The following is a 17733-nucleotide window of genomic DNA, read 5'->3' on the forward strand; positions in this document are numbered from 1 at the left end:
GTCTCTCTCGAGGTGTCAAGGTCGCGGGGAGATGGCGACATTACCCTGAACTAAACACACTACAGAGACCGGGAACAGGCAGATTGTCTCGGGGCGCCATACACTGACCACCTTGTTGACCTGTGTAAACGAACCAGAAATCCCTTGATGTATATTGAGCTCTTATAATAAATACTTCTGCTTAAGACATCCACGGTTTCCGTCTCCCTGAATCAGCATCCACTCCTTCAACTGTTCCTTTTCAATAGGTGACTACCATTTAATTTAGGATCGAAATGGATATTACCTCGTTAAAAGATGGGGGAAAAAATTCAGACTGTGAATAAGAATGGTTTAATGTTCATTTTTTTAATTGCATGTATTGTGCGACACACGCATCCCAGACTAATCAGACACACATGCAGTTCAATTTTCATACAAAAATTTAAAGATGTAACATTTGCATTAAATCAACCAGCACCAACTGAGTAAAAAAACGGTATCATTAAAAATTATACAAAAAAGACACTTCTTGGAATTAGATTTTTGAACCCCACTGTGCATGTTTGGGATTGTATTTCTTTTTCGTTCTCTCTCTCTCTCTCTCTCTCTCTCTTTCTTTCTTTCTTTCTTTTCCAAACATAGCAAAGATTCATGAATGCATGAAGTATGTGTACATCCGATTATGTCTCATTTTGTATAGGTGGGTTGCCCCCTCCTTCACTTTCTACATATTTCTTCTTCTTGGGTCCATTGCATAACCTGCAATCAGAAGAAATGGTTGTTAAAATGGTTATTGAGCAACATATATACTGGAAGATATTTATAGTTATGTGTTACTTTTTTCATATCTATTTTGGAGCTCTCAATGTTTGAAAATTACCATCATTATACAGTAAAACTGCAACTGCATCTCCACCTCATCAATGAGTCAACCAATCCAAAGCATTTTGATGTCTCTCTGATTGATATGAATTCATATGAGGCTCTTTCTCTTGAGTACTCGAGCCACTGCAACTTCTAGGCCTTTAGTTCGGCCTTTGTGTTTGTCTAATTTTAAACAGTGTGCAAATGGTGATCGGAAGAATACGAACTACAGTGGCCTGAATGAAATGCACCTACCCCTGACATTCTTGCATCTGCTCCACTGTTTCTGGAAGATCTCTGTTGAGGGTCTCGGGAAGGAAGAAGTTCAACACGGAGGAGGCGATGGTGAGACTTCCCATGAGGATATAAGGCAAAGCCTTATTATAAGTACCTGAAAATAACAAAATAAACAGAAAGATCCTTACATTTGCACATATCACTGATATTATCCTATACAGACAAGTTTGTTCTTTTATACACACAGATTATTTTCGATTCAGTGGATATGCAGGAACTGTACTCGACATCTACACACCTAAATAGATGACGTAGGGAGCCGTGATGCTGCCGATGCGAGCAGCAGACGAACACATTCCCATGCCGACGTTCCTGAGTACCGTGGGGTAGATCTCAGCGGTGTAGATGTAGACGATGCTGAAGGCCATCGTGAAGCCGAACTTCCCGGTCATCTCCAGGGCCAGAGCAACGTAATGGAGGGCTGAGGAGGCGAGAGAGAAGATACTTGGAATTGGTTTCTGGAAGTTCTCCAAATTCAGCAAAGCGCCCTCGATCTTTCGTATTGTAACAGGAGAAGAGCAGGCATCAAAGTCAAAGCCCTGAACGTGTGTTCCACAAATATATTGATGCGAGGACGCAACCATGAAGGGCACATGACTTCTTTATGGTCCTGACAAAGACTAATACATGTTCAGTGGTGGTTAACCTTATGACATGCATCAGAGTTATCATTGTGCCAAACCACGACGGACATTTCCTCAAGGACGAGACCTAACGATATTATGTAGAGAAACCAGTTTCTCACAATGGGCAAGAAAAGAAACTCCTAGGGGGAGTTGCTGCAGGCTGCTGGCATTGAAATAGCCACGATGCCAAACGCTGCCACTAGTCAACGCTGGGAGCCAGAAAAAGAAGCGGGAGCTTCCGTGCGCATACTTTTGTTCTTCTTTCTCCGCTATCCCCAAAGTGGTGCAGACAACCTCCTCAGGAGCTCTGACGACAGTGGGTCCTTACCAGCGGTTTGTGCCACTGCAGCGCTTTTACGACGGCGACCAGATAATAAAAGGCGCTGAGCTGTCTCTCACTCGTCCATGAATGTTTGACCGGCAGCGCGTGTTTGTCAGGCGGTTGGGTCTTACTGTCAGGGATGAACTGGATGAGCAGGAGAACGCCACCTCCAATGAAGAGGAACGACGACAGCAGCGCTCTCCTCGGACATTTCTTCAGCAGGACAGTGGAAACAATGTAGGCAGGGACCTCAGTGGTCGCCGACAAAAAACAGTTCATGAAGGGATTCCCGCTCAGGTTGGACGTGTTCAGGGACAAACCGAAATACCCGATGTTTATCGCCATCCTGCGAAGAGGAAAACATTTCATTTGCCTTGTCGAGTAAATGTCATACGATGAAGGTTTTCATTGTGCATTTTTCTATCGGTTTCTTCTTCTTCTTTTTTTCTTACCTTTAGATAAGAAATGTCCGCACACCAGATGCTGTTTGTGGAAGCACCAACTGATGTGCAGACATTTCTTGTCGTCTGGTTTTTATCGCTTTTGTCCAGCACCTAGTGGTTATCAAGTTTTGATTCATTCTTTTCGACCTTTACCTTTTGGATTTCTTGTACACTACACACACACACACACACACACACACACACACACACACACACACACACACACACACACACACTCACAAGGTTTCGCTAATTGTGACTACTCCCCACTTCTACCGCTAAATCAAGAAAATAACACAACCACTAACCACAGAAGGAGACACACCAGTGTGATGCATCTGATGTTCTTGGATTTTAGAATATCAAGCATTGTGTATTTCTTGAACGGAGGCATCCCCTGTAGGTAAAAGCGAAACAAACAAAGTTAAGTCATGTGGTTAACTTTTCCAATAGTTTTTCTCACGTATTATCTTAATTTTGTAAACAGCAGATTCAGTTTCGGCTTTGGCCGAGGAACAGTTGGTGCAGATCTGAATGGGTTTTTTCAGCACATATACCAACGCTTCTTTTCCATGACTGTGATATTACAGATTACTGTTTCATTCTGCACACACACAAAATGTTTTAGGGTTAAGAAATGCCTTTTTAAATTATATGTTAAGTAACAGGAGTAATGTTTTCTTCTCTGTAACGGTCCTTTACAATATTGATATGTACTGCTATGCTTTTGATCAGACTATTATAACAACTACACTATTCCCAAACTCGTAAAGACCCTGTATTTATCTGCAGACTCCGTAACAATGGTAATATTAAGTACAACATGTGAGCCTCACCTCCACTTCTTTGAAAATGACAGCCGGAGCCTCAACTTTATTTTTCCTTGCAGCCTCTCTCACTATGGCTTCAGCCTCCTTCACTCTTCCCTGAGTGATCAGCCACCGGGGAGACTCTGGGATGAACCTGCACCGTGAATTATGGTTTGCATCAAAAGGTCGGCGAAAAATACACTGCGCTGATTATCCACACACATATCAGAGTAGTCATGCAAAACATGTAGAAATCGATCAAGTGAGTAACATACCACCAGAGAGGGATGTAGACCACGGCAGTTGTGGACAGAACAGCAAGCAGGGTCCTCCATTCTCGGATGCCATACGCGATCCAGGGTAGAGTCATGTACCCGATGCAGTAGAAGAGAAACGCCCCGAGAGTTGCGAAGAGCACTCGCATAGTCTTACTCAACACCTCCGTTCCTGTCGTGGGACAAAACAGTTGGATTAACCGAGAAGATAGAGGAAGCTGTGCTGAGAGAAGTTATTCGAATCATCCATCTATTTGCATATGCTCGCGCAGGTGACAGGAAATTCGTCACTGAAAGACCCAAACGTAGGATGAGTGTCTTGCAATTCCTACCTAGTACAAATGCAGAGATGTAGAGGGATATCTGGGAGGCTCCAACAAAGAGGAACATGATACAGAACATCCTCCACGAGTGAGAGAAGGACTGGAGCAGGACTGAGACGCACTGGGCCGCAAGAGAGATGAAAACAACCTTCTTCCTCCCAAACCTGATTGGAAAAAATATATATATATATATATATAAATCATTGACAGAGATTCAAAGACATTGCATTAATTAAATATGATGACAGTGACGCCCGTTATATCAAATATATAATTTATAAAATTTCTTAGATGTTAAAACTAAGGAATGTTCTTGAGAGACCTCCGGATCTCACTTCAACCTAAGTTTGTTTCACTTGCTAAAGATCAGGTTGTGGAAAAAAAATCCCCACTCATCAAGCAACAAGAGAAGACCCCTGCAGCACACACAGTACAATACAATACAACTGTTACATTTACTTCAATTCAGTCAATTATTTTTGTGCTTTTTAAAAGCAGCAGACTAGTTTTAAAAAGGGGCTGCGATGTTTATATTGTTCATTTGGATGTACACACCCTAATATTCAAGCTGAGCTTCACAATCACTTTTCATTCTGACGAAGACTAATTTAATCAACAGCAGTCACACAACAATGGGGACTAAATAAAGACATATTCTTGCACTCTCCCGTACTGACGGGAACATGCAGGGATCCTTCAAAATTCCCCAATGTGACACAATAGTCAAAGAGTTCGGGAACCTCAAACCCGCTCAACCCGTCCCCTCCCATTTCTCATCCACTGAGTGCAGAGTTTTCACAGCTGCAAAAGAGAAATAAATGGTGTTCCTCACTGCTGCGTCATCCTGAGCCCCACAAGCTACAGGACACTCACGTCTGTCGAAGCTGAAACGACTAGTGTCAAATAATCCACAAAACTTAAAAAATGTCTTTAACATTTCACTCACCCTGATGTACTGCCTCTAACAGCCGCTTGTCTCTAAGATCAAGCCAGTTTGCATGTGTTTTTCTAAGTACGCAGGAATCACAACCAGTCCGACCCAAGACATAGTTGTTATAAACAGTAAATTAAACAGCTGTTCAGGAGAAATGACATTTCTGATTAGAAAATAACAAACTCATTCGCCTACAAAAGCAGTAACAGTACAGGCAAGGACGGGATTATATGACCACAATGGGAAGAACTTCCGTTGTCTGCCTTCACATTTCAGCATCATCCACCACCGATTATCATTTCACTGATTTGCCCTCAGGTTTCAGATCCTCTGTACTAATCGTCACTGTAAGAACGATAATGTGGAGACCTGAAGGAGTCTTCTGTCTTGGTGAAAATAAATAATCCTCTCTTGGAGAACGCCGACTGCGACGGTAGATGGGGCTGTTGTTGTTACAATGAGAGCTAATCGGGTCCAAGACTCAAGTAACATTCACCGCTTCTCGCAATCCGCTTAACAGCCAGTCAGAATTTTCCCAAATCTTATTCAACTTTCACCCAAAATTTCTGAATAATGACAAAAACTTTGATTAAAAAAGCGCGGCCGTGTAGTTTCATATTGGAGAATGATAACGTTGAGTGCATTTTGGCGGTCATTTCACAGATAGTTACGGTTGAGGTACCTGTCAGAAAGCTGCCCCGAGATCAAGGATCCGACGAGGTATCCCACAAACAGAGTCGAGGATGCAAAGGGAACCTTCCACTTGTTGTCACAAACTAGGTCCCACTGGGAAAAGACAGAAGGGAAGGGAAAACTGAAAACTTCCATCACTTACACCGTACAGAGAAAACACACATGCACATTCATTCTGACCTCAGTGACTATGTTGGATTGGTAGATTTCTCTGCTGTAGTTCCATCCATCTCGACATCCCTCCTCCTCCAGGTTGGTGAGGTTGACATCCCTTCCGGGAACGTATCCTTCGGCAGAGAGGTTTCTGACCACGTCCAGCCTGTATCTGCTGCACTGGCTGGGCACAGCTTCCCCGTCCACTATCGTAACGGGAATGATGGCGTTCCTCCACTCCTCGGTCAAGTTGACGTCCGGAACGAGACAGTGGTGTTTCGGCGCCGCTCCAACAAAGACGATGTAAAGCCCGTTGAATCCAGTTGAGACAAAAACTGTGTTCAGGAGGAAGAATGTGTTCCAGAAAAAGGGACCAGTCTGTCCGAGGAATGCAGTGTCTTCATCATAGTCTCCCATTCTATATATATATATATATATATATATATGAAAATATGCCTCCCTGCCCTTGAGGGAGAAAGAAAAAAATCCTCTGAAATCCTTCAGAGTATGAGGCGCTGTATCCCTCTCAGAGTCCTCAGCTTAGCACCAGAGGGGTCGGGTCGAACTCTCTGCGGGGAAGAGAGTGCTGGTCCCCTCAGTGGGACGGAGTCGCAATTCAAAAGACGTTACTTTCCAACCCTGGGAGTACTAAACCCTATTTTTTCCAGGAAACAACTTTTCCCCCCCCCCATCTCAGAGTGACATACAGGAAGAATGCCCTGACACACCGTATATATACCTCGGCTTTCTCCGAGGGGAGACCTATTTATCTGAGACGGGTGAATGGGACACCTCTGACCCGCTGATTTGATTGGATTTACTAAAAGGAAAAAAATGATCAAAAGGTTCAGAGAGGCTACTCTACCCACCCCGCCCCCGCACCGCTGCGGTCAAAGTGGCATTTTCTCGAAACAACATTCCACACTTTTAAATACCCTAAAGAGGAGCACGTGCCTGTACTCTAAATGTTGCTAAGTAGCATTGAGACTCTCGCTGGACTCTTTTTTTGAGCCACACTGCAGAGGCAAGCAGGCATTCGGAATGTTGAATGAAATATCTGAATATACTGCCAATATTCCTCATATAAAAAAAAACCTGTCAGCTGCCATATGTTCCTTTCACGTTTATTGTGTTCAAATTAGTATTCTCTGAATTTTACTATATAGATTTTGGTCTAATGTGCCACATGTAGACTTTCCTCCTCCTCAGGCTTTGTGGTGCAGCACATTAACCCAAGTCATGCGTGAAAAATGTTGGCTCCCTTTCCCCTTTGACACGTCCATTGTCACACATGTACAAGTAGCTGTGTGCCCTCTGCGGCGGTTATTACAGTAATAAGCGATGACATGGTTACAATGCCTTTCATTAAAATCCGCACGACCTGAAATGTCATCGTATTCCTGTCCTCTTTGTCAAGCTTTCGTTGTGGTGGTATTTAGAACATTACAGAACGAGTCGCCTCCTCAGTGAAATAACCCACCAGCCGCAACTGCGTTTCAACAGAAAAGCTCACAGTCCATATACAGTATGAGCAAAAAAAATTACATCCCATTATTAAAACACAAACTGCTAGCAGGATGTGTTCGTGTTCCCTTCTTTTGAAGGAATTTTGAATGCAGCTGTTTGCCCTTTGACTTAATCAACTACTTTGGGCAAACGTGTTTCAAAAAGGACTACAATGTCTACATTGTTCATTGGGATGCAAACATTTCCATTTCAGTCTGCTGGATTATTCCTCCCTGCAATGACATGAGGAACATGCTTGAAACTTTTTTGTGTGTGCAGTTCTCTTATGTAATATGTTAAAATGTTAATGTTAATGAATTCATGTTTTAAGTCCTGCATCAGTGCAGTGACCTGTGGACCCTACACTGTCAAGGTTATAGATACACAAACTACTTGTTCTGCCAACTTATAATGCTAATAATGTTATGTTGTTTTGTTTTTTTTAAATTTACAGATAAAACCAAACATTTAATGTCTTTTTTTGATGGCCCTCCTCGGGTCGGGGCCCTGATAACTCAGCTCCACAATTCCTCTCACCTATGTGTCCCTGGTGATACTGCCAATCAGTTCAATCAGTTTAATCAGTACCTGCAGGGATTTCCTTTCATGGAGATAATCAAGGGTCTACAGGATGCTGAGCTGTAGTATCTGGTCTTGGCTAAAGTCATGAATATGTAACGGGATTAGATCACAGTCTTTCATCACTGAGAGGACAGCCACTGGCGTTCACGAACGACTGATCAAAGTCCACAGGCTGAATGGTCAACTCCCATCAAAGTGCTCAAACGATCCCGGACGTCTGATTCGCGCTCGGTGGTGAAAAACCTTGAGTAAAGATGCTTCACATGCGGCTGCGGGTTCAGTTAACTTTGTTACCGCGTATCCTAACTAGATTTCTCACAAGTGGATAAAGAGTCATGTGATTTATTCTGACTCTGTGATAGTCACATGACAACTGAACACGGGTTCACCTCTAAACCCAGGAGCAGACCTCTGCACTCATAGAACACGTCTTGTCTAAAAGCGACTGTATATACAGGGCCTGACGCGGGCCTGCAAATGGACACGCACCTCCACACGTTGCAGCAGTCCCAAAACGACTGTCTTGTGCACATTCATTTCAAGTGACGCATCCACCGCCGCTGTCTGTCTACTGCTAGTTTGCACACAGCGTGTCGTACAAGTGAGCACATCCCTCTGTCGAACAACCGAGTTGAGAACTCTGGGCTTTCACGGCAGGTGTATTCCCACGACTGAGGAGCTCATGGTTTACACGGCTAACGTTATTCATTGAGTGTGAATGAAAGTGGTTTTCAGCACATCGCTTGTTCGAGCACACGCATCTAAATGTGGATAAAATTGAATTTGAAGTGAAACGACTTGCAGAAAAAATGCTTAAATGGCCCCTTTACAACACTGAGTTGTTGATTGACACGAATTTGTGCGTGTGACTCTGCCCTGTCCCGTGGTGCAAAGTGTTCTTCGCCTTAGTTGAAGTTTGTCCTCATTGCAAATAAGCGAGATACAGGCGTTCATGTTTTTACTTAATGTTTTATTCATCCATTTTTTTTGCTCTTTTGAGCCTTGCATCGTATGTTTGACCATGAGTAAATGTCTGCGCGTGTGTTTGTGTGTGCCTGTCTATCGGAGGGAAGGGGGGATCTTTTTTGTCTTGCATTTCTTTTTGGTGCGAAAAGTGCTATAAAAATGAAGTCAGATAGATTGATTGATTAGTTGGACCATTTATTTTCAAATATGCTTGAATTAAAAATTTGGACTTTATACATTATACACATGTTCTTAATAAACGATCAACGTTCAACATTATCACTGCTCATCCTTCAGATTATACCAACCGAACGTTTTTATACGTCGCGTTTTAATATGAAATAGAAACATTTTTGAAAGGGTTCAACAATTTGCCAGTTGAATTTGTATGCATATTTGGCCCATAGTGTTATTTGCCCACCACTGGCATCTCTCCTGTCACACGTGTACGGCAGAGAGACACTGGAGAGGCCAACTGTCAACTGGGAAGGGAGATGGGAGAAAATTCAGTGAGTTGCAACGAAGGAGGGAACAGAGTTTTGTATTCTGACCTTAGACCTTTAGATAATATGTCACTTGTTCTTCAGGATAGAAAGGTACAGAGTGCGTCTGAGTCCTGTGTGGCAGGATAAAAGTTTAAAAAAAAATAGTTGAATACTGCACTTCACTGGTTTAGTGTAAGGGAGGGAGTATACGTGCCTGCTGCCGTGTCTCTTCCTTGCTGGAACAATGGACTTCATCAGTGGAGTTAGTTCTTGGAGTTTTTGATCCACCCGGCTGGGTGAACAAGCTTTCCCACACCTCCAGCAGGAGAGTCACAACATGCCTGCAAATGGAAGATGAACTATATCACTTCATAAGAGGCAATGCAAGTGAAGTTTCATAACGATATGATTTTTTGTTTGTTTTTATTTTTAAGCCCTCTAACTTAGTGTTTTCACTTTGTCCCCACCTCAGGCCCTAATCAGCTCCAAAAGTTAATCATCTGGAGATGCCCTGCCAAGGGATATTCCCACACACACACACACAGGGGGCTGCTTTTTCCGAATACACACCGAACAGTCCTCCCTCGGTGTCACTCGTCAACTCTGCCCCACTTTTGCGCGCCCGCAGCTGCACAGACAGACAGAGCATGGCCGACTACGAGACCTCCGTCGCCTTCCTCGGGGAGTGGGGACGGTTCCAGAAGCAGGTGTTCTCCCTCCTCTGTCTGACCGTGGTGCCCAACGGCTTCGCCGCGCTCTCCATCGTGTTCCTCGCCGCCACGCCGGCGCACCGCTGCCGGGTCCCCGCGCGCGTCAACCTCAGCGCGGCGTGGCGGGACAGCATCATCCCGCTGGAGGCGGCGCAGGAGGAGGAGAGCGGCGCGCCGGCGCGCAGCAAGTGCTCCAGGTACAATCTGGAGCACGTCCTGGGCTTGTCGGACAGGGGCCTGCTGCCCGGCGTCGATGTTAATCTGACCGGCGTGCCGACAGAAGGCTGCCTGGACGGGTGGGAGTACGACCGGAGCGTTTACCTTTCCACCATCACGTCGGAGGTTTGTGCACCGTGCGCGGGTCCTGATGATGCAGGCTGCGGGTCAGGCAGAATTGTTGCAGGCCAAATCTGCCTATTAGAACACACACACGCACACGCGCGCGCACGCACGCGCACACACGCACACACAGTCAAATATGAAATGCATATGGAGTTCAATCACACACTGTGATTGTCCTCTACTACGAATGCCATAGTGCATTTTGATGTCAGAAGGAATATTTTTCGCACAAAAAAAGCAGTGACATAAAATACATTCTAATTGCAGACATCCCCGATTAAAAACATCAGTGACATCTGGAAACAACTGGAAATACATTCCACTCCTATGTGTTTCTAATATTTTGTTCGCCTTCGTTAATTGCTTGTTTGAATATGATCAGAATGTCTTCATCCCAGTCTTCCATCATTGGGCCGACTTTGTGTCTAAAACACTGTTACAAGCACCGTCACACTGAAAGTTTAAAATTCCACAAAGGTTGAACATTTCATTTGAAGTGTAATAACTGTTGTCATTATTTATTGTATTTCTCTCCCCCCCCCCCCCCCCCCCCCACACACACACTCACACAGATATTGATAATAAGCTGTTTGTAGTTGCCGTACACACTGCACATGAGTGTGTGTGTGTGTGTGTGTCTTTCAGTGGGACCTGGTGTGTGACAACAGGTGGAAGAACCCGATGACCTCCTCTGTCTTCTTCTGCGGCGTTCTCGCTGGGTCCCTCATTTCAGGGCAGCTCTCCGACAGGTGATGAGCAAAAGATTAACTTCCCTACTGCAGCGGTTGTATGTGAAAAGATGATCTGTTGTGGTTTTGCTTCAACGATTTTCATCAATGAACTGTCTACCATGAGTCGAACAATGCTGAATTGGTGGAATAGTCATTTACACTTGGCCTACAAGGGTATGCAGTAGTTGATGTTTGACTACTTTGGGGCTAAAGTTCTTGAAAATGACGCGCGCGCGCACACACACACATGTACACACTAGCCTACAGTTGCTTACTTGCACATCCAGCATACAGCATTGACAACGTCGTCATCCCTTTGGGGTCATGTTTCTGGCCACTCAATGATTGTACGTCCAATGCTCACTCTCCATTCAGCAGTAGCGAATGTCTCGACCAATCCTGCAAAGTATGTAGATATAAGTATGGTGGACAGGGTTAAAGAAAGATGCTAGTGAGCCGCGAGGCAACAGGCAAAGTTGGTGCCGCGGCGGTAACCGGGTAAAGACGCTGCGGTATAGCGAGACACCGGCAAGGACGCGGTTACATTTCCCCAGAGCTCCTGAGGATGGGAATGGGGAGAACTAGTCGAGTACGGTGACCCATTTATCTGCAGTCTTACATCACCATCTCCGTCACGTTTCCACTCATCACTGTACAGTTTAACATGGTGGAAATTATTTTTCACGCCGCTCTGTCTGCCACAATGACGAGGCCAAGCTGACACGGGTCGAATAACACAGAAAGCCTACATAAAGTACATACCTGTATGCCTTTCAGGTAATGCTCAACCCAGTGGTCAAAACACAAAACTGCAGGTGGTCTCCTGTGTGCTGCACGAAACAAAACAAAGCAAAAAAACCATATTTTGGCTCCAACAGATGCAGTAACAAAAAAAAGCATCCCTCCACCACCGCGCGTGCAATCATGTACGTACACAATGTAAAACCCTTACACGCAGCCACAAAGTCAAAACATACAATGACCTTCCCAACTACACAACATTCTGTCCAGGTGACTCACCTGTGCTTTTTGTTGTTGTTGTCCTTTTCAGGTATGGGAGGAAAATCGTGCTGTTTGTTACCATCGCAGTCCAGACAGTGTTCTCACTGCTTCAGTTCTTTTCCACCTCCTGGGCCGGGTTCTGTGCTCTGTTCTTTGTCGTCGGGATGGGACATATCTCCAACTTCGTGGCTGCGTTTGTGTTAGGTACGTACATTCACTTTACTCATTGGTTCTCACAACTATTTGGTTGCTTACTTGTGTCATGGTAATGCAAAAGACTGTGTAACACATTCCTCGCCCCCACCCCCCCCCTCTTGTGTTTCAGGAACAGAGATTTTAGGCCCACGTGTGCGGACAATTTTCTCCACCATGGGTGTGAATCTTTTCTTTTGCGCAGGCTACTTAATGCTGCCGCTGATGGCTTTCTTCATCAGGGAGTGGAGGATGCTTGTGCTCGGCCTCAACCTGACTGGCTTCCTTTGTGTGCCTCTCTGGTGGTAGGTAGGTGTGAGTGCTTGGCTGTGAGTGTGTCCGTGTGAACTTCCAGACATGATGTTGTCAACCTATAATCTTTTTCTTTTTTTGTAATGCTAGGGGGAGTGTTTCAGTGTGGTCATCTGATCAGTCCCATTCCCTTTCCTACTGTATGAGGTGTTTATTAATATGTGTAGAGTACATTTGATCATGTTTTTAACAATGAAAATGACCCAAATGGCAAATATTAAAAGTCAGTTGTTGTCTCGGTTGATAATATTTGCAGGGTTATTTTCAGTAAATAAATTATTGGGGTTTTTCACCATTGCCGAGGCCAAACAATTATTAGACTCTGGTAACTTGATTAGGTCGATTTTTTTGGTTTGTTTTGCTTTAATTTTATAGACAAAATAATTGGCAGATTAATCAAAGAAAAAAACAAATCTGCAAAATTGTTCATTTGAACAAACATATAAACATTTACTTTACCACTTTGTATTGCAACTCTATGAAAGCTATTGTTATGTATAGGTTTTTCTTTTATGGAGCCACCCAATTAAGCATTACAAGGAATAATGAGGTAAGAAGAAGCATCAGTTGTATTTTTGCTGTGTGATGTGTTTGCTCACTGTTCCAGGGGACTGAAGCGCTCTCTCTCTCTCTCTCTCTCTCTCTCTCTCTCTCACTGTCCACTCCGATGTGTAATAATGAGGCAGGTTCATCCCGGAGTCTCCTCGGTGGCTGCTCTCTCAGGGAAGGGTAGAAGAGGCTGAGGCCATCGTGAGAGATGCTGCTAAGAGGAACAAAATCCAGCCTCCGCCGGTCATTTTTAGTCCTTTGCAGGTGAGATCTCTCTGAAAAACAACAAGGTGTTGGGCACTTTCCTGGCCACTGTGGTAGTCGGACGTCAGTGAGTATGTGGAGTTAAACCTCTCTTTTCAGTTAGCTTCATTTGGCTTTTTCACAGTCTAATTTGTCATGGCAGTATATGCGTTTTACACAAAAATGGGAAAACTGGGGATTTTTTTTTTTTTTTTTTTTTTTTAAAACCCCACCTTTGCATGAGACTTGATCAGACGGTCTATCGCCCTGGAAAATGTTTGTGCTTTTATTGTACAAATGAATGAGTTGCTGTGAAAGTGAGTGTCTGTCAGTATTATAAATGATGATAAAGGGAGCTAAATGTTTTTGATCAAAAATAAATAAATCATGTTTTTATGCACATTTTTCATCGGTCCATCCAGCAGACCTCACTTACACACAACCTCTGAAGTGCCTGTCTAATGACCTTTCTGAAGCAGTCTCAGTAATGTGGAGGCGTGGGGGGTCGGCTCACCCAGCCGATGAGGCTCCGCCTCTGAGGCACCACTGGACTTTCCTTACAGCTCACCCAGTGCAGTGTATCTTTCAATATCCTATACTGTACCATAGAATGTGGTGTTGTGAACGCGTTGGGTTGGGCACCCAATCTCAACAGAAAAGCACTTAAGTTTATCCAAGCTTATTTGTCCTTTTTTAACTTATCCAGTTTAGGTGCAGTGACACTCGTGATCGGCCATTTTCCTAAGTGTACTGCTTGGTACTGCTTGGTACACCCTACGTGTACTGCTTGGTACCCAAGCAGTACACGTAGGGTGTAGGGTGTTCACTCAGCAAGTGGTCGTGGCCATTCACAATCTTCTCCCTAATGAAATTATTTCCGGACTGTTGCCTCAGCTTTGTTAAATGTTTGTTATCCCACGCGCTCCGCTGTTCCTCCGCAGAACAAACGTCCGCCCGAGGAGAAGAAGAGCCACAACATCTGTGACCTGCTGCGTTCTCGAAACATCCGCGGGATTTCTCTCACACTGTGGCTGGTCTGGTGAGTCCCCGCTGTCCCACCTGACCTCCACATTTTGTACAGTGACCCAGCATGCACAGCTACACACACACACACACACACACACACACACACACACACACTGTCAACATCACCTTGACTGCATGTCAGCCTAATGACAAGTAATGAACTGTCAGGTGCTGTGAGGCCTGCGACTAAGATCAAAATCAGGTTTTGTGTAACTGCACAGTATGAGTGTATTCTGCCTGTGCTCACTTCCTTGCTGTGTCTGAAAACAGATGCAGCTTGATTTATTGATTTTTTTTTTATTTAAAAATTTAGTTTTACATTAAAATTTAATTTCCTATGCTGATATTGCTATTTACTATCCTTACATGTCCTGCACCATTTACTAAAGGATGTCCGCCCAAATAAGTTGATCTTTTTTTTTTTTGTAGTTGTAATTAGGATACCTGAAACTGTTTAGCATCACCTCCTACTGTGATTTCTTTTTAAATTTTCAGTTTTATTTCATGTCTGCACAAGACAATACTGCACCTGAGCTTTGAACATGCTGTAACTTTTCTTGAACCTGCAGGGAAATCTTTTGGCCACTTGTGGGCAGCAGAAACGTCACTATTATATGGAAAAACCTATATTTCAATCTTCCCCTTTGGTCCGATTTGCTCTCAACTACTATCACAGTGGACCAGAACAACCAAACCAATGAGCTGGAAGAGACCATCAGGCTCTGGAGTGCTGAGGGGAACCTGCAGTCCAGCCTCTCCGATTTGACAGAGAACAGTTCCAGACAAGAAACACAGATTAAAAACGAATATGTTTCATTATGTTTCTGACGATGCCGCTAAACTGAACAGGGTGATAAAACACTTCCTCTAACAGATTTCCCCCGCAGGAACACCCTGACTATTGCCTACTTTGCGCTTTCCCTGAACACGGCGAACCTCCACGGTAACGCATACTTCAACTGTTTCCTGTCGGCCTTGGTAGAGATACCAGCCTACATTTTGTCATGGGGTCTATTTCGCTGGGTTTCCAGACGACTGAGCCTCTTCTCAACCCTCCTCATGGGAGGACTGTCCCTTCTCTGCATTCAGCTCATACCAGCAAGTATGATACTTCGGTGACAGTCAACATTTGAATGCAAAAATCAATATAGCAACCGGAGATGTTCTCATATGAGTTTGTTTGAATTGTCAACGTGTCTCAACTTTGAGCAACTTAACATTTTGTTCCACGCAGACCTCACTCATCTCGCCATCACACTCGAGATGCTTGGGAAGTTTGCGGTGGCGACGGCTTTTGCCGTCGTGTACGCCTTCACAGCCGAACTCTACCCGACTGTACTGAGGAACACAGCTGTTGGCACCTGCTCCATGGCCTCCAGAGTAGGCAGCATCGTTGCTCCGTACTTCATTTACTTAAGTAAGGACTCCCTAACCTCTGCCCAAAGTGCAGCAGGATGTACAGGATGAAAAAGCAACTCACGTCTTCATCTATGTCCATCAAACCCAAATCACCTGCTTTGTCTTCAGCTCTGTGTAAATTATCTGTCAATTTACTAACGTGCCATTTTCTTTATCTTGATCTCCCCATCTCTCAAGCTTTCACTTTCTGGACCTTAACCTTTCACATTTTTACTTCCTCAAATTACGACATATCCACCAATTTATCATCTGTACCAGTCGTCCCCCTCAGGTTTGTAAACTCACCCAAGTCGTCTAACCTACTTGTCTTTGTACTGTGGGAGGAGACACATGGAGGACATGAAACCCTGGAGGCCCCAGTGGCTTGGGTTGTGTGGGTCGGGTTCAAACCCAGGACCGTCTCTGTTGCCACTGAGTGTATCTGTCTCACCTCTAATTTGTTTTACATACTTAGACAAAATAAGAGCCTTAGGGCTCCAAAACTGTTCTTAGAGGTCTGGTGGTCTCTTGGCAAATACCCTCATCGCTGTGGAGTTTTAATTTTCCACCTCTGCTTTACTCCTTTTCATTTCTTCATCCATTTCATACTGAACTTATTTTTATTAATAAAAAAATCCCCAATGGGTTTAGTTTACCAAATCTTTTGGCATTCTTCAGATCAGCTTTGATTGTAAAAAAAGAAAAACTAGAGTCTGAGACTAGTCACTGTATTCTTCTAAATGTACAGCAGTGAATTAAATGATCTGGGTGCAGTGTTAATAAAAGCAGTCCTTTCCCCTACTGACTTGCACTAACACTGTCGGGCTAATGAGATGCTGGTCCTTAATCAGCAAGAACAAATGTCACCAGAAGAAAAACAAAAGCCGGCTTGATTAGCACACAGGGTGGATAGACCGGCCGGGCCTAGAGGTTTATGTTAATATCTAGTGGGTTGGGTTTAAATTAAACAACTTTTTTTTTTTTTTTTTAAGTCTCTTGAAAGTTCACCTTTTGTGTTTTCCTTTTTTTAACTGCTCTACGGTTCCATTGTGGCCAAGGTTGTTTCTCACAGTCTCGTCCTCTGATGTGCTGCCACAGGAAGCTATTGGGTTTCACTGCCTTACATCCTCATGGGAAGTCTTACGGCGCTGGCGGGGTTGCTGAGTCTCCTGCTGCCCGAGAGCAATGGAATGCCTCTGCCTGAAACCATCGCTCACATGCAACACTTCCCCGGGTGAGTATACGCCCCCCCCCCCCCCCCCCCCCCCCCCCGGCACAATGGCTCCTAAAGACCAGGGTTATTATAAATGCTAAATGGAATGTATTTATATTGCACTTTTCTTGTCTTATTGACCACCCACAGTGTTTTACATTACAAGCCACATTCACCCATTCACACGCTCACACATTCATGCAGTTTTTCTTCGATCACACATCATTCATACACTTCTGTTTCTTGCCCAAGGGCACTAATGGTTCGTGGACAACCATCTCCTGAAGATTTGGATTTGAATAAGTCATAAGTTCTCAGTTAAGGTTTTAGAAGTTTCATTTTCTGTTAAGAATCATCTTTATTTTTAAAACCACCCACAATAAAATTTTTGTTTGTTTGTTTTTTGCCCAAATACTAATAAATGTTCGGATTAATTTGTTGCACAAGTCCAGGATTTAAAATGATTCTCCCACCAGGGTTATTTACGTCGGAACTTCTCAGCCACAATTGACAAACTAAGACAAACCCACATGACATGTAGGGATCATTGTTCATTTGAGGAAATACACTTTTCTGGCTTTATCTGCGTCTGGATCAAACTGTTTGCACACTGTGAGCTTCACAGGTGAGTCAGTCGGTATGACAACAAACAATAAAAGAATAAACAGGGTTCTATTAGATATTAAAAAGTTGACGAGGCCTTTCATTTATATATTTTTTATATAATGCTATAATGCTATGGGCCAGGCTTTAGG

At 44.0% G+C, this 17733-nt stretch overlaps 2 protein-coding genes and 1 long non-coding RNA gene across 3 annotated transcripts in view; 1 reads left to right on the forward strand and 2 right to left on the reverse strand.

The window, feature by feature from the left end:
- Positions 1-9971, reverse strand: slc22a5 (solute carrier family 22 member 5). The gene is made up of 11 exons (XM_035626078.2): positions 9831-9971; positions 5749-9601; positions 5558-5661; positions 3951-4105; positions 3619-3790; positions 3371-3497; positions 2843-2931; positions 2223-2437; positions 1382-1564; positions 1102-1237; positions 1-741 (listed from the first exon to the last, which is right to left on the reverse strand). The coding sequence occupies exons 2-11, from the start codon at positions 6136-6138 to the stop codon at positions 663-665; spliced, it is 1650 nt and encodes a 549-aa protein (XP_035481971.1). The 5' UTR covers positions 6139-9601; positions 9831-9971; the 3' UTR covers positions 1-662.
- Positions 9712-17733, forward strand: part of slc22a21 (solute carrier family 22 member 21) — an 8854-nt gene continuing 832 nt past the window's right edge. The window contains exons 1-9 of the mRNA XM_035626067.2: positions 9712-10312; positions 10958-11061; positions 12095-12249; positions 12371-12542; positions 13236-13362; positions 14283-14380; positions 15255-15469; positions 15602-15784; positions 16864-16999. Coding sequence (XP_035481960.2) covers positions 9767-10312; positions 10958-11061; positions 12095-12249; positions 12371-12542; positions 13236-13362; positions 14283-14380; positions 15255-15469; positions 15602-15784; positions 16864-16999 — 1736 coding nt within the window. The 5' untranslated portion in view covers positions 9712-9766. The remainder of the gene's footprint in view (positions 10313-10957; positions 11062-12094; positions 12250-12370; positions 12543-13235; positions 13363-14282; positions 14381-15254; positions 15470-15601; positions 15785-16863; positions 17000-17733) is intronic.
- LOC124849716 lies at positions 10299-12206 on the reverse strand. The gene is made up of 3 exons (XR_007030171.1): positions 12064-12206; positions 11806-11873; positions 10299-11442 (listed from the first exon to the last, which is right to left on the reverse strand). It is a non-coding gene; the product is annotated as an uncharacterized LOC124849716 (long non-coding RNA).

This window comes from Scophthalmus maximus, chromosome 2 (genome assembly GCF_022379125.1).
Source record: "Scophthalmus maximus strain ysfricsl-2021 chromosome 2, ASM2237912v1, whole genome shotgun sequence".
Taxonomy (NCBI): domain Eukaryota; kingdom Metazoa; phylum Chordata; class Actinopteri; order Pleuronectiformes; family Scophthalmidae; genus Scophthalmus; species Scophthalmus maximus.

What these genes read in the sequence shown, in the direction of transcription:
- slc22a5 (XM_035626078.2), bottom strand. Translation starts at nt 6,138, where the DNA reads ATGGGAGACTATGATGAAGACACTGCATTCCTCGGACAGACTGGTCCC. An exon ending in AATCCAACATAGTCACTGAG is followed by an intron (nt 5,662 to 5,748) that starts GTCAGAATGAAT and finishes GTCTTTTCCCAG; the next exon opens with TGGGACCTAGTTTGTGACAA. An exon ending in CAGATGCAAGAATGTCAGGG is followed by an intron (nt 742 to 1,101) that starts GTAGGTGCATTT and finishes TTCTGATTGCAG; the next exon opens with GTTATGCAATGGACCCAAGA.